The sequence below is a fragment of the Vulpes vulpes genome, chromosome 8 (genome assembly GCF_048418805.1).
Source record: "Vulpes vulpes isolate BD-2025 chromosome 8, VulVul3, whole genome shotgun sequence".
Taxonomy (NCBI): domain Eukaryota; kingdom Metazoa; phylum Chordata; class Mammalia; order Carnivora; family Canidae; genus Vulpes; species Vulpes vulpes.
The window spans coordinates 92287321-92301153 of record NC_132787.1 but is presented as its reverse complement, the minus strand read 5'-3'; the positions used below and the strand labels follow the sequence as shown (position 1 = coordinate 92301153).

General features: G+C 40.3%; 1 protein-coding gene across 23 annotated transcripts in view; it reads right to left on the bottom strand.

Moving 5' to 3' along the window:
• Positions 1-13833, bottom strand: part of DTNB (dystrobrevin beta) — a 235857-nt gene that overhangs the window by 34760 nt on the left and 187264 nt on the right. For all 23 annotated transcript variants that reach the window (XM_072767483.1, XM_072767486.1, XM_072767494.1 and 20 more), the window contains 3 exons: positions 10935-11020; positions 9966-10079; positions 4182-4278 (listed from right to left, as the gene is read on the bottom strand). In XM_072767483.1, the coding sequence (XP_072623584.1) occupies positions 4182-4278; positions 9966-10079; positions 10935-11020 (297 nt within the window). The remainder of the gene's footprint in view (positions 1-4181; positions 4279-9965; positions 10080-10934; positions 11021-13833) is intronic.

Here is a 13833-nt window from a genome sequence, read left to right as displayed (position 1 = left end):
ATTTACTTTTTAAAATATTTTATTTATTTATTCATGAAAGACTCAGAGAGAGAGAGAGAGAGAGGCAAGAGACACAGGCAGAGGGAGAAGCAGGCTCCATGTAGGGAGCCCGACATGGAACTCGATCCCGGGTCCCCAGGAACACACCCTGGGCCGAAGGCGGCACTAAACCACTGAGCTACCGGGGCTGCCCTGGACTAGGAATTAAACGGGTATCAAGAACTCTCTTAAGGAGACTCCAGCTCTGCACAAGAAGATGTGCTTCATAATCAAAGCCAGCTGCTAGATGCCTGACCATACCTATGCTTACAGGCGTCCAAGCAAAGAGGGGCCCTGGGCAGGAGCCGAGTTAGCCTTAAGCAGTTAGCACCTTTCAGCTTTTGCATCTGGCACGCAGGGCTCTGGTTAGAAGGGATTCGAATTCTGCAATTGGGCGGAGATCTCCCTTCCTGGCCAGGCTTCCCTGTCAGAACATTTTTCTTCCATTCACTAGGCAAGGCAAACAGCCATAGGAAGAGTTATTAAACAATTTAAAAAGTATTTTTCTTGCTGGCACTAAGTGTTGAAATGGACACTGAGATAGTGGGGGAGGGATGAGCTGATCCTGACAGGCTGAAATTGCAGCTGAGGTCAGAAGACCAGGACAAAAGTTCTCAGAGCTGTTTCTAAGACACCTCCCTATTTCCTCTGCTTTCTCCAGGTTTGGTATTGGAGGTAACATTGCTTTGGCTCAACAGAATAGGGGAATTTCAGAGAGCAATGTTTCATGTTTGCACATCTGGTGACTCTGCTAGGGAGAGTCTGTCCAAGGACATGACATCATTACAATGTGCAGTGGACACGTGTCAGGTTAGGATGGGAGGGGTGTACAGGGGCGGGAGCCTTTTCTGCTATGCACTGGGATAGACAGACGGGGATGGGCTTTGATAAAGTGTTCCTTAGGATGGTGTCATAGTATTTAAACTTGCACAAGTTGCTCAGATAAAGCCTTAGAAGGCTCTGTCAACACAGAGAACAGTGCAGATACAAGGTCTTAGAAACTTTTGGTTATTAGCCAGTAAGCTGTGGTCAGAAAACGCTGATTGGTGGCAAATGGTGTAGGAACCAAGTTGATTTAAAGGAAGCCCTAATACTTTGACTAAAAAGTGCACATCTAGAAATGCTTCTGTCACCTAAAAACATGTGAGGCTTTTCCACGTGGGTGGCATCTGGCTAGGTGGCCAAATCCTGCCATAACCACTGCAGTTGTCTATGTGAAAGTTTACATCCCAAACTTCATTTGCAAATGAGGTTGAAATCCCAAACTACAGATTTTACCTGGTGACTGTCTCAAAAGCAATATGAGAAAAATAAAACATGAGGTCGAAAAATATTGGGAACATAATTTAGAAAGTGAGACACCAACATGCAACCACTTCCAGATGAAAAAAGTTTGAGGAAGGTTACCTATACACATGAATCAGGGAAAAGATGTAAGGAAAAGATACAGTCTAACCCTGGGTACCTGGGCATCAGTCTATATTATGTCATTAAAAACAACAACAACAACAACAACAACAATAAACTAGTAAGAAGGTCCCTGATACTCCTTGGTGCCAGGGGCTGAAACTTACTGATCACCAAATACCTAAACATGATACTCAGGAACCAATATTTTCTTGCTGAATAAATGTATGATTACCTTTTACCCTGCCTTATTCCCAAAAAGGGTTTTAAGATTATTGTTGAATGAATTAATAAGCAATGGTAACACTTCATATGTATACTTTCTTAAATTATCATTTTTCAGATAAACAGACAATGTACATTATATTTCACTGAAGCAGTAGAAAGAAGTCACTGTGAAATGGAAATTTACTATGTGGTGTATTTTAATTTATGAGTATCCCAGACCATGTGGTTTGATTGTCCATTTGACTAAGTGCTTACAGCTGTTTTATGAGAGAATTAAATGCTAGCAGACTGAACATCAATGAAGGCAGGACAGTGCTTTGAAATTAAAATTAGGATTCTAAAGCATACTTTTATTATGGGTTGGTGAATATTTTTAATAGTAGGAAAACATCTTTGACATTTTCATGGAAGTCACTGATTCCTATAGATGACCTTGTAGGAGTGTATATAATACACAAATTAGGATTGTTCTATCATCCTTTTAGGAAGCCAGACACTAGAGGTGTGAGATTTTCAACTGTAAATTCTAATCAGTGGATAAAAAGACAACATTCCTGGTCTGTGTTGCCAATTCTTCCTCCCAGTCTGAACGACCTCAGCCTATCAGGTGAGTAAATTATAAGACATTTAAGAAGCTGGCAGGGGATTCTACAAAACGGAGCACTAGAATCCTGCTTATTTTACTGAAATCATAACTGTAAGTTAATAGCTAGAAATACAAAGAAATTCAGGGCTTGGGATCAGAGTTCCAGGCATCAGCTCATTCTGCTTAGCCCTTGAACACAGGTAAGAGAAGTGAACTACAAGGTCAAGTGAGATACATGGGGCTCTGAAACATGTACTCTAAGGAACCGAGGGCCACCCAGCTGATGAGAAAGCACACCGTGGTACTTTGGGGAGATATATTCTGACCTCCCTTCAGTTTGCATAAACCTTTTGCCTTTTACAAAAATTACCCTAGCGTACCTTCCCATCTATGTTTGGGTAATATCTGAGAGCACCTTACTAAAAGGAGTTTGACACAGGCGAGGGGTGGGTGGATCCCCTTACCTCCTGCCTAACAGGGGACTCCCCTCACAATGGCAGGGCTTTCAAAGACCCACATGGCTCCAGATGTTACACCAGGCAAGTGTATTTAAGTACATCTCTGCTGTCTTGAGTGGGTGGTGGGGTAGGAGGTGCTGGATACTTGACAACTATTAAAGGGATTTGGGCCAGCTTTTATGTGTAAGATTTTCTTTAAATAAGACCCACTTAGACATGAAATATTTCTCAGGTGAAATTCTGTTAAAAGGGTTAATGGAGAAACATGTTTCATGCAAAACAACTCAAATACCCAGGACCAAAGTTAGGGGAAAAGAAAAAAAAAAAAAACACCCTCAGCTCAAGACTAAAAGAAGCAATTGTCTTGAGCAAGTCACAAGTCAGTTTAAAACACAAACACTACATTTACCCAAGTTGCTAATACCACTAGCCTCATTATGAAGGGACTCGTTTAGAATAGAGAATTTGAAGAAAAGTCTCCAAGCTGATGTTTTCTTGAGCCGCCAACCCTAGTCTGGACCCTCGTCACTCACTTCAGGCTAGATGATTATATTTGTCTCCATTTCTCAGTTAGTTTCTCTCCTCTCTAATCTGTTCTATGCACTTTCCCAAACTATTATTTCCAAAACCTTCAATAAGTCCCCCACCACAGGATTAAATCCACTCCCCTCAGCCTGGCTTTTGAGGTAATCCACACTTTGTGATTTTCACTCTGGCTGCTAACTCTGTGTTGTACCACAAAATACAGTGGCTTCACAGCATAGACACAGAGACCTCAGGAATTAACAGCAAGAACAGATGTGCTCTGGTATTGCTGCTCCGTATCTGGGTAAATATTTCTGTCGAATGCCAGTAAAACTGTCTAGGTGAGGACATTTAAATGCCAAGCGTGCCTCTCTCTCCTCTGGGGTATAGGGGTCATAACATATTCTTCAACAAAAATAGATCGTGAGACCTGCATCATCCCAGAGTTATTTAAGCCCCAATATAACAAACCTAGAACAGAGATTGTGCTATGTTGTTTCCCCTAATAAAGTTATTAATTAGAATTAGTCTGATCAGCTTGGTTTGCTGCTGCAATACTTACTAAATTGGACACTTAATCATTGTTAAGTATTGGTGTGGAATATTTGAAATCTTAAGAGAAGCTTTAAACAGCTGAGAAATATTCACAGTTACTATCCTGTTTACAAATCTTTATATTTGTTCATAAAAGCAATGATTCAAGGACATGACTCTAGTTCCAGTTACTCATTTTTTATAATTAGGCTGCACATTAATTTAGATGACTTTCTGGATCATGGCTAAACTCTATGGGCGGCAACATTTCAGCCTTTAGCTGCATCCTGTTCTGGCACCACAGGGGAGGCAGCAGCTGAGCTGAAAGTGAAGGGTAGCTCAGCAGCTGAGGTGCGGGCAGGTGGGGAGGCTGGGAGGCAGGGAGCAGGCCAGGGTTCTCATACCTTCAGCAGCTTCATCAGCCCTTCCAGCTGAACCATCAGCTCGCGCCTGCTCTCCTGTAGCGCCGACATTCTCTGCTCCAGCTCATCTTTCCTCTGCCTGTCCAAGAGGAAAGGCCCATCAGAAAGGAAACTCTGAGGATAAAGCGACCTTCAAAAAAGGGTCCAAGTGTAGGTGAAGTGGGTTGTAGGCCTGACTCTGCTGAGCAAGTCATTTAACCCCTGATATATTATGTAGAAGGTGGTGATAATATTTGTTTTGCTCACTCCTCTTTCCTGTTCTAAGAATGGTATATTTAAATGTTTTAGAAAACACACAATATAGATAAGGCAATATAGAGAAAGAAGTACTATTATTATTATTATTGAAGTGATTTTTAAAAATTCCTCAGGAAATCAAATGCCTCATCTAGAAAGATATATAAAACTAGTCCAAATTTAAATTGATAGTGGACAAAGTGTATGATAACTGCTCGGGGACAATAGGGTTCAGTTGCTATTGCTTCCAGCACCAGATGCCAACCTCAAGAGAGTGACTGACATCAGGGTGACTCTGTGTCTATGAGAATTCACTTTTTCCTGAGGACAGATTTCATGTCAATTCTAGCACTCGCTATGTCCAAAACCAAACTTAAGACTTTAATCTGAAAATGGTTCTCTTTCCTGATTTCTTCCAGTTGTCATGGCTGAAAACCTCGGTCCTCTCTGACACGTTTCTTCTTATACCCTATACTCAGTCACTCAATTCAGATGATTCTTTCTCAGAAATGTAGGTGTCTTTCTTTTCTCCTGTCTCTCACTTTATCCAAGTGTGCCCCATCTCACACATGCAATAGTCTCTTATCTTGATTAATCCTGATTTCAACTGTTATGGTGAAAGGGAATAAAAATCAAGAGACTTAAGGCCCACCACTTACTAAATACTACAACCCTGGACGAGTCACTTACTGTGTAAGATCCTCAATTTTCTCTTTGCTATAATGGGACTGACTACAAACAACAACAGCAGTATTTTGAGGATCAAATAAAATAATAGGTATGAGAGTGTTCTGTGAACTTTACAATGCTACTCAAAGAAAAACTGTTTATTTCACCATCCTCTGTAATACTCTCAGTAGGAGAATTTCTAGCATCACTAACACTCTCGCCTCACACAATCCATGCCTCGACTGTCCACTCGAGTAAGCACTAGCCATATGTGACTAATAAATACTTGAAACATGGCTATTCTGAATCAAGATGCACTGGATTTCAAAACCTTAGTGTAAAAAAAAAAAGTAAAATATCTTAATTTTTTAAAAATGTGGATTACATGTTGAAATGGTAATATTTTAGAAAAATCAGATTAAGGAAAAGATAGTTTTAAAATTCATGGCACCCATTTCCTTTTAGTTTCTCATTGTGGTTGTTAGAAAAGTTTTTTTTTTTTTTTAAGTTTTAATTATATATGTGACTCACATTATATTTCTATCAGGGAGAGCTGCTCCAGACGCCACCTGCATTCCCATCCCTACCTTCTATTCCCTTCCATGTCTGGATGTCTAGCTGATGGTTCCCTTTTCCCTAAACAGACCCTATCATTTCACCGCTCACAGTCATTCCCCCATTTCTTACATTTACTCTTTAGCATCCAACCCAAACGTCACTCTTCCCAGGAAGCTGCTCCTAATTACTTCAGTAGGTATCAGATCCTGCTCAATTAATCACCAGAGCAACTGGTGCTTCTCTGTGGCACTTAATTTATTTTACCTTGCATTGCTGTCATTCCTACCATGATGCAAAATCCTTGAGGTCAGGGGATGATGAGTTTTTGCGTGTACGGAATTATTAAGAGAATATCAGTTAACATCTAGTGAAGTTAACACAATCATTGTTTGAAATCCTTCAAGGATTTCCAATCACCTATCACTTAAGGCTCTCTAGAATCTGGTCTCAATTATTCAACTACTTTTATGTCTTATCACTGGCACTTGAAAAATTAATGCAATGGATGCCTGAAATAAATTCTTAGCTCCAAGACTCCTTCCCTTCTCTGAAATGTATCATAGTTATTTGGGGGATCATGCTGAACCCCAACTCCACTTCTCAGTGTTTTATCCCAGACTCCATCCACATCATCATCCCTACCTTTCATGGTCTAGCTCAAATTCCACTACCTCCATGGGTCTAATTGCTTGTAGTATATATATGAATATAAGCTTATAGCTTATATATATACATGTAGCTTCCTTTTTAAAAGATTTTATCTTTTTATTTGAGAGAGAGAGAGAGAGAGAGAGAGAGAGAGAAGCAGAGAGAATGAGCAGGGGAGGGGAGAAGAGGAAGAAAGAGAAGCAGACTCCCTGCTGAGCAGGGAGCCTGACTTGGGTCTTGATTCCAGGACCCTGAGATCATGACCTGAGCTGAAGGCAGATGCTTAAACCAACTGAGCTACCCAGGTACCCCACCTTTTTAAAATTATTTTTTTCATACCCAGCTTGGAGCCTAATGTGGGGCTTGAACTCACAACCATGAGATCAAGACCTGATCCGAGATCAAGAATTGGATGCTTAACTGAATGAGCCGGTAGGCACCCACCCACTTAGATTTCTTACAACATAGGGCCCATACTACTTACTAACACTATACAATATTAGTTAACTGACTAGAAAATTATTTTAAATTTATTCCCAAAACGGTATTATAAATTTTTAAGATGGAATCAGTTTTTTAGTCTTCATACTCCCTAAATTTTCAGCACAGCTATAAATGCAATAAAGAAAAACTGACTCATTCAATTTTCTAGAAAGCCTTTGTTCTCTGAACTCTTTCTCTGTGCTAAGCATAACCAAATAATTGGGCAGCCCCGGTGGTGCAGTGGTTTAGTGCCGCCTGCAGCCCAGGGTGTGATCCTGGGGACCTGGGATCGAGTCCCACATCAGGCTCCTTGCATGGCTCCTTGCATGGAGCCGGCTTCTCCCTCTGCCTGTGTCTCTGCCTCTCTCTCTGTGTCTCTCATGAATAAATAAATAAATAAAATAATAAAAAAAAAGAAAGTTTAAAAAACACAAATAATTATAATATGTGGTGAAAATGAATGAACTTTAGTTACAAACAACATGTTAGGATCCTGAAATATAATACTGAGGGGGGAAAAGGCTTCACTATACACATATAATATTTCTATAATACTCAAAAAGCAAAAATAAACACTTTAATATATGTATCATATATTTGATCATACTGTTTAAAAAGTAAGGAATGATAAACCAAATTCTGGATAGAGGTGAGCTCTGTGGGGAAGGTAGAAGCAAGGAAATGGGACCAGGGGCACTTACACATGACATGATTTTAACCACGTATGAGTAGGACACGAGTTCACGCATGTTCATTTTACCATTATGCTTCATATCTTGCATGGTTGTCATATACGTTATTATAATGAATATACCATTAAAAATAATAATCAAGGGGGAAGATGGCCCTGGTGGTCAGGATTCATAACCACTAATCCCTTTTTTTTTTTTTTAAGATTTTATTCATTTATTCATGAGAGACACAGAGAGAGGCAGAGACACAGGCAGAGGGAGAAGCAGGCTCCACGCAGGGAGCCCAACGTGGGACTTGATCCCAGGACTTCAGGATCACACTCTGGCAGAAGGGAGGCGCTCAACCACTGGGCCACCCAGGCGTCCCCATAACCACTAATCCTAAGAATGAAATTCTCTATCTTCTTTTATTATACCAGCTGGGATTGGCAGTTCCTGGATAGATAGATTAGATAGATAGATCAATCAAAACCATAAAGACATCAGATACCTAGAAATGAATCTTGCCCTTTATTTGTCTTTTGATAAACAAAAGGCCTTAATATGAATATAGATAAATTTACCAACTTCTTTCATGGTTAGTATTCTGAGAAATTATTTTCTATTCCAAAATCCTAAAGAAATTCCTGGGGCACCTGGGTGGCTCAGTCGGTTAAGCTCCTGCCTTCGGCTCAGGTCATAATCCCAGGGTCTTGGGATGGAGCCCCAGGTCGGGCTCCCTGCTCAGCAGGGAGTCTGCTTCTCCCTCTCCCTGTTCCTGGCCCCACCCCCCACTCCTGCTTTCTCTCCCTCAAGTAAATAAATAAAATCTTTAAAAAAAAGAGAGACATTCCCTACATTTTCTTCTAAAGTTTTGTCTTCATGTTTAATCCATCTAGTGGTGTTTTCTGTATGTAGTATGAAGCAGAGAGCCAGTATGTTTTGTCTGTATGCATAACCAATTGATGCTGCACACTTATGAAACAGTCCCTCTTTCTTCAGTGATAATGGAAGCTGCTTTTGAGATTAAATACTTCCTGATTTCTTAAGTGTTAGACCTCCTTGGATTTGGTTAAAATCTGCTCTTGCTGCCTACATGACACCCCCTGACTCAGCCCTTTGCCTACTAAATCTATGATATTTTTCAGACACCTCCAGCTTAATTAAGGACTTTCAGCAATCCCACTTCCAGTAACAGTTAAGACAGGAGTATAATCATTTTTGCTTTGCTAGATACAAAATAGTTACTTGTGCCAGAGCTGGGGTGGGGAAAGGGAATAGTTGTATCTTATGCTGAGAGTTTAGAGTTACACTGGGCTTGAGTCAGCATCAAATGCTCTCCCAGACTTCCTATTGCAGCACCAACCTGCTAACATCCCAGGCATGCAACAGAGGACCGCATAGCAACCAAATCCTCAATCCCAATTAAATATAGAAACTAAAACGAATTTTCTGAAGAATGGAAATCTCTGTATCTCTAATGATTTTCATCTGCACAGCTTAAATTCTTTATGACTTATTTATTGATGATATAAATCTAGACAGAAAGATAGTTATAAAAAAACAATAATCTCTATTCTTCAGGAAAAGAAATCATGGTTGGGAAGCTAAATGACCTAAGCCAAAGGAAGAATTAAAAAAGGATATTCAGCTATGCAGAATCCCAGATGAGAGCACATTAAAAATCAAGTGTGGCATGTCAAATGTTACAACCTACACAGAAAAACCCACTCTCTGGACATTTAGAGGTCTATGAAAATCAAGTCACTAACTTAGTGTCCAAAATATCTTCTTCACTTACCAAAGAGTACACACACATCTTTCTAAGACTGATAGGAAATAATACCCTAATAGCTTTGATCCAATCACTTTCATGTTATGCTCTTCTGAAGATTTCTCCATTCCCTCCAAAATAGCATCTGAGTGGGAGCTGAAGCTGCTCTCTACACCCTTATTCAGATCCCATGCCCTTTAGTCTCCCAGCCCTGAGACAGTTTATATTTATGTTGAAGTGGGAAGGTTCCATGACCATGGTGCAAGGGATTCCCCCTTGGTTTTGTGTCTGAGGATGTGCACAGGTAGCAAGCTCTCCGTCAACAGAGTCCTGCTCTATGAGGTGCCAGGAGAACATACTACTAGGACAGAAGAGCATTATTCCTGCCAAGAGTCTTTAAAGTTAGGCTAATGAACAAAATAGGAAAATTGATTGTAGAACAGTGGTTTTCTTATAGCAATCACAAAAGTATACACGCTGCTCTGTTGTCGTGGAACTGGAGACTGGTGTTGACCTGGTTCTGGAATGATGGCTAAAGTTCTCAGGGTCATTAATAATAGAATCTGAACACCTGAAGTGGTAACAGAATGAGTGGAATGCATTTGTTCTAACACAACTAGTTATAGTGATGAACAGCTTCTATCCCACTAGTTTGGTTTCCTGACACATAAATTCCTACCATAGTAGATTACCATTTGTGGCCAGTGGTGCAGTATCCCTACTTACCTCAGCAGCCGCAGCTCTGCCAACAACGTGGGGTTCTGTTGTGCCTTCTCGGGGGTGGGCTGGGAAGCCTGCTCATGCTCCAGGCGAAGACGCTGAATCTCTTGCAGGATCTCCCTAGAGAGGACAGATGAAAGAGAGATGGCTGCACAGCTCACCCTTTCCTGTCAGGACTTCTAACTCTAGTACAGTGGCCTCTACCAATCCTGTTCTGACTGCTTCCAAACGACCCAGATGTGAAAGAGCCACCTTCTTAACACTGTTCCCCTTCATATTTCCTCAATGAAACAATCCTTTGTGGTAGAACAAGCCATATAAATATTCTTCTCAAGAAGTTGAAAAATCTCCACAAAAGGAAACCCATCACCAGAATGCTCTGATCCTTCCTAGGGAAAGGAAGAAAGAACTCCCTGCAACTTCCTAATGTGGGTCCTATATGCTAACGTGCCCAGAGTCTTTGTCCTCCTTCTTTCTCTTGAGCTCCTCAGTGATGACAGCTGCCATTTCCTCTTCCTGTGCCTGTTACGTTACATCCAATCTCCTTGTCCTGGTTTCTGCCTTTCAGGGCATACTGGTGGGCTGTCTGGTCTCCGTGCCTTTAGATGGCTTTATTGTGAGAGACCAGAGAGTCACACACAGCACAATGGGCTGGGAAAAGATGACCAGATAGAACAAAAGGGGGTTGGAGTGGAAAAGGGAATCATGAGAGGGGAACTGGCAGGTGGGAGAAGGCACTGGGGGAAAGAATCCACCTGAGGGCACAGGAGCAGGGCTGTGGGCCCTGGAATGATTAGCGTGCAGAGATATACAAATTAGAGTAGGGGCATTCCCACGGGTTGGTCTGGCCTATATTAATTCAGGTGGGATCTTCCTTTATGGTCAAAAGCCAGCTAATCTGCAAGGAAAATGAGAATCAGATACTCACATGATGATCTTGGACTTCAGAAGCTGTCTTGACCTCTGCATTCTTACCTGTTTTTGTTTTCCAGTTCTGCAATAAGCTGTCTTTGTTGTTTGTTGGCATCAAAGTTAAAACTCAAATCAGCAGGAGGACGGGTCTACAGTGAGGAGAAAGAAAGTTTTTAAATTTCTTTTTGTTTTATGTGTATGTGATTAAACGATATCCTGAGTCCTAGACTGATTTTTTTAAAATGCATTTTTGAGGTATAATTTACATACCATAAAATTCACCCATTTTTTAAATTAATTAATTTATTTTTAAAGATTTTATTTATTTATTTATGAGAGACAGAGAGAGAGAGAGAGAGAGAGAGGGGTAGAGACACAGGCAGAGGGAGAAGCAGGCTCCATGCAGGGAGCCTGACATGGGACTCGATCCTGGGTCTCAGGATCAGGCCCTGGGCTGAAGGCAGTGCTAAACTGCTGAGCCCTCGGACTGCCCTAAATTCACCCTTTTTAAATATACCATTCATGGAGTCTTAGAAGATTTAAACAGTTGTGCAACCAATCACCACAGTCCAGTTTTAGAACATTTTCCATCACCACAAAACAATTCCCTCATGCTGGTTTGTCGTCAATTGCTACTCTCATCCTCAACCACAGGCAACCACTGATCTGCTTTCTATCTATAGTTTTGCTTTCTCTAGAAGCTTCAGATATACGGACTCATACAATATGTAGTCTTTGGTTTCTGGCTTCCACTAAGCATGTTTCTGAGGTTTGTCACTATTGCTCCATGAATCAGGTGTTCCTTCCTTTTATTGTTGAATAGTATTCCACTGTTTCTAGCTTTTGACTGTTACAAATGAAGTTGCTGCAAATTTTCATTTACAAGTCTTTGTGTTAATATATTTTTATTTCTCTTGGGTAATTACCTAGGAGTGGAATTCCTGAGTTATATGGAAACCCTGTATTTACTATTTTGAGGAACTGTCCAACTGTTTTCCAAAGTAGCTGTACCATTTTAGAATACCTCCTATGAGTGTCAGTGTGATTTTTCCACATTGTCACACTTGTCATTGTCTTTTGTTTTAACCAGATTCTAGTGTGCATGAGATAATAATTGTGGGTTTTTAAAAAAATATTTTTTATTATTTATTGAGAAAGAGAGAGAGAGAGAGAGCACACACATACGAGTGGGGGGAGGAGCAGAGGGACAGAAAGAATCCCAAGCAGACTCTGTGCTGAGTGCAGAGCCTAACGTGGGGCTCAATCCCAGAACCTTTAGATCATGATCTAAGCCAAAACCAAAAGCTGGACACCTAGACAACTGTACCACCCATGCACCTCCTGTTGGGTTTTTTTTAAAACAAATTGAGATATAATATACATACTACAAAATCCATTAGTATCCAATTCAGTGGTTTTTAGTATATTTACAAGATTGTGAGATTATCATGGCTATCTAATTCCAGAACATTTTCATTATCCCCAAAAGAAACCCCATACCCAATAGCAGTCATTCCCCATTCCCCCTACACCCATACCCTGAAGACTGCTAACCTATTTTTTACGTGTATGGATTTGCCTATTCTGGATAAATCATATAAATAGAAACTTATAATATGTGATCTTTTACGTCTGGCTTCTTTCACTTAGCAAAATGTTTTCAGCGTTCATCTGTGTTGCAGCCATGTATCAACACTTCATTCTTTTTTGTGGCTGAATAATATTCGGTTACATGGATATACCACATTTTGTTTATGCATTCAACAGTTGATGGGCATTTGAGTTCCTACCAGTTTTGGCTATTCTGAATAATATTGTTATCAACATCTGTGGACACATTTTTGTGCACAGATAGGTTTTCATTTCTCTTGAGTATGTATCTAGGAATGGAATTACCTTTCCTAGCAACTGCCTTTTGAGGAACTGCTAAATTATTTTCCTAAGTGGCTGCACCATTTTACGTGCTCACTAGCAATGTATAAAAGTTCCATTTTTTTTTCCATATCTTTGCCAACACTTGTTATGGTACATCTTTTTGATCATAGTTATCCTAGTGGGTGTGAAGTGGTATTTCATTATGAATTCAACTTGCATTTTCCCTATGACTAATATATGGAGCACGCTTTCATGTGCTTATTGCCATTTGCATATCTTCTCTGTCAAAATAATTTGTGGTTTTGATTTGCATATCCACTGACATTTCTGACCCTTGTCACCTCCTTTAAGAACATGGAAGCCAATCACCACAAACTAGGAAAAAAGATGCATAGGCGATGTTTCTCTTTTTTTCATTAACCAGAATAGAAGCTCAAAATGAAGGCTCTGCAATAGCTACGCTTCACTCTGCATACACTTGGTTCAACCTAAAACATGACCAATCATGAAGCAGAAACCTTGTTTCCTGTCTACAGCTTAAAGATGCAATAAGTAATTATTTTCATGTGGCATTTCCTAAATAAAAAGGGGCACAAAAGCATAGCAAATGTGGGTGGGAGGTGTTTTTACCAAATATTTTTTCTTAAAAGAAAAAAAAAAAAAGGTGATGTTTCTTTCTCTAGAGTGGACCAACAGCCAATTGAGCAAATTTTCTATACTCCACAGTCTTGTGAGAATCAGAGCTGAACCTCAGAAAAATGGCTTGCCTGAGACTGAATCTGCTGTAAATAACAGATTTTCAATTCCTGAAAACTGGAGTTAAAACAAATGGCTCCTTACTAGTGTGGGATCAGGGAAAATTATGGATGGAGAAATGTGCTCTAAAAGGAATTGGCTTCATGATGGCAAACAAAAACCTCACAGCATTTCACTGGAAATTTATTTTTTGTTTTTAAAATATTTTATTTATTTATTTGTGAGTGAGACAGCATAAGCAGGGGGAGCAGCAGAGGGAGAAGCAGACTCCCCATTGAGCAGGGAGCCCCATGTAGGACTCAGTCCCAGGACTCTCGAATCCTGAGCCAAG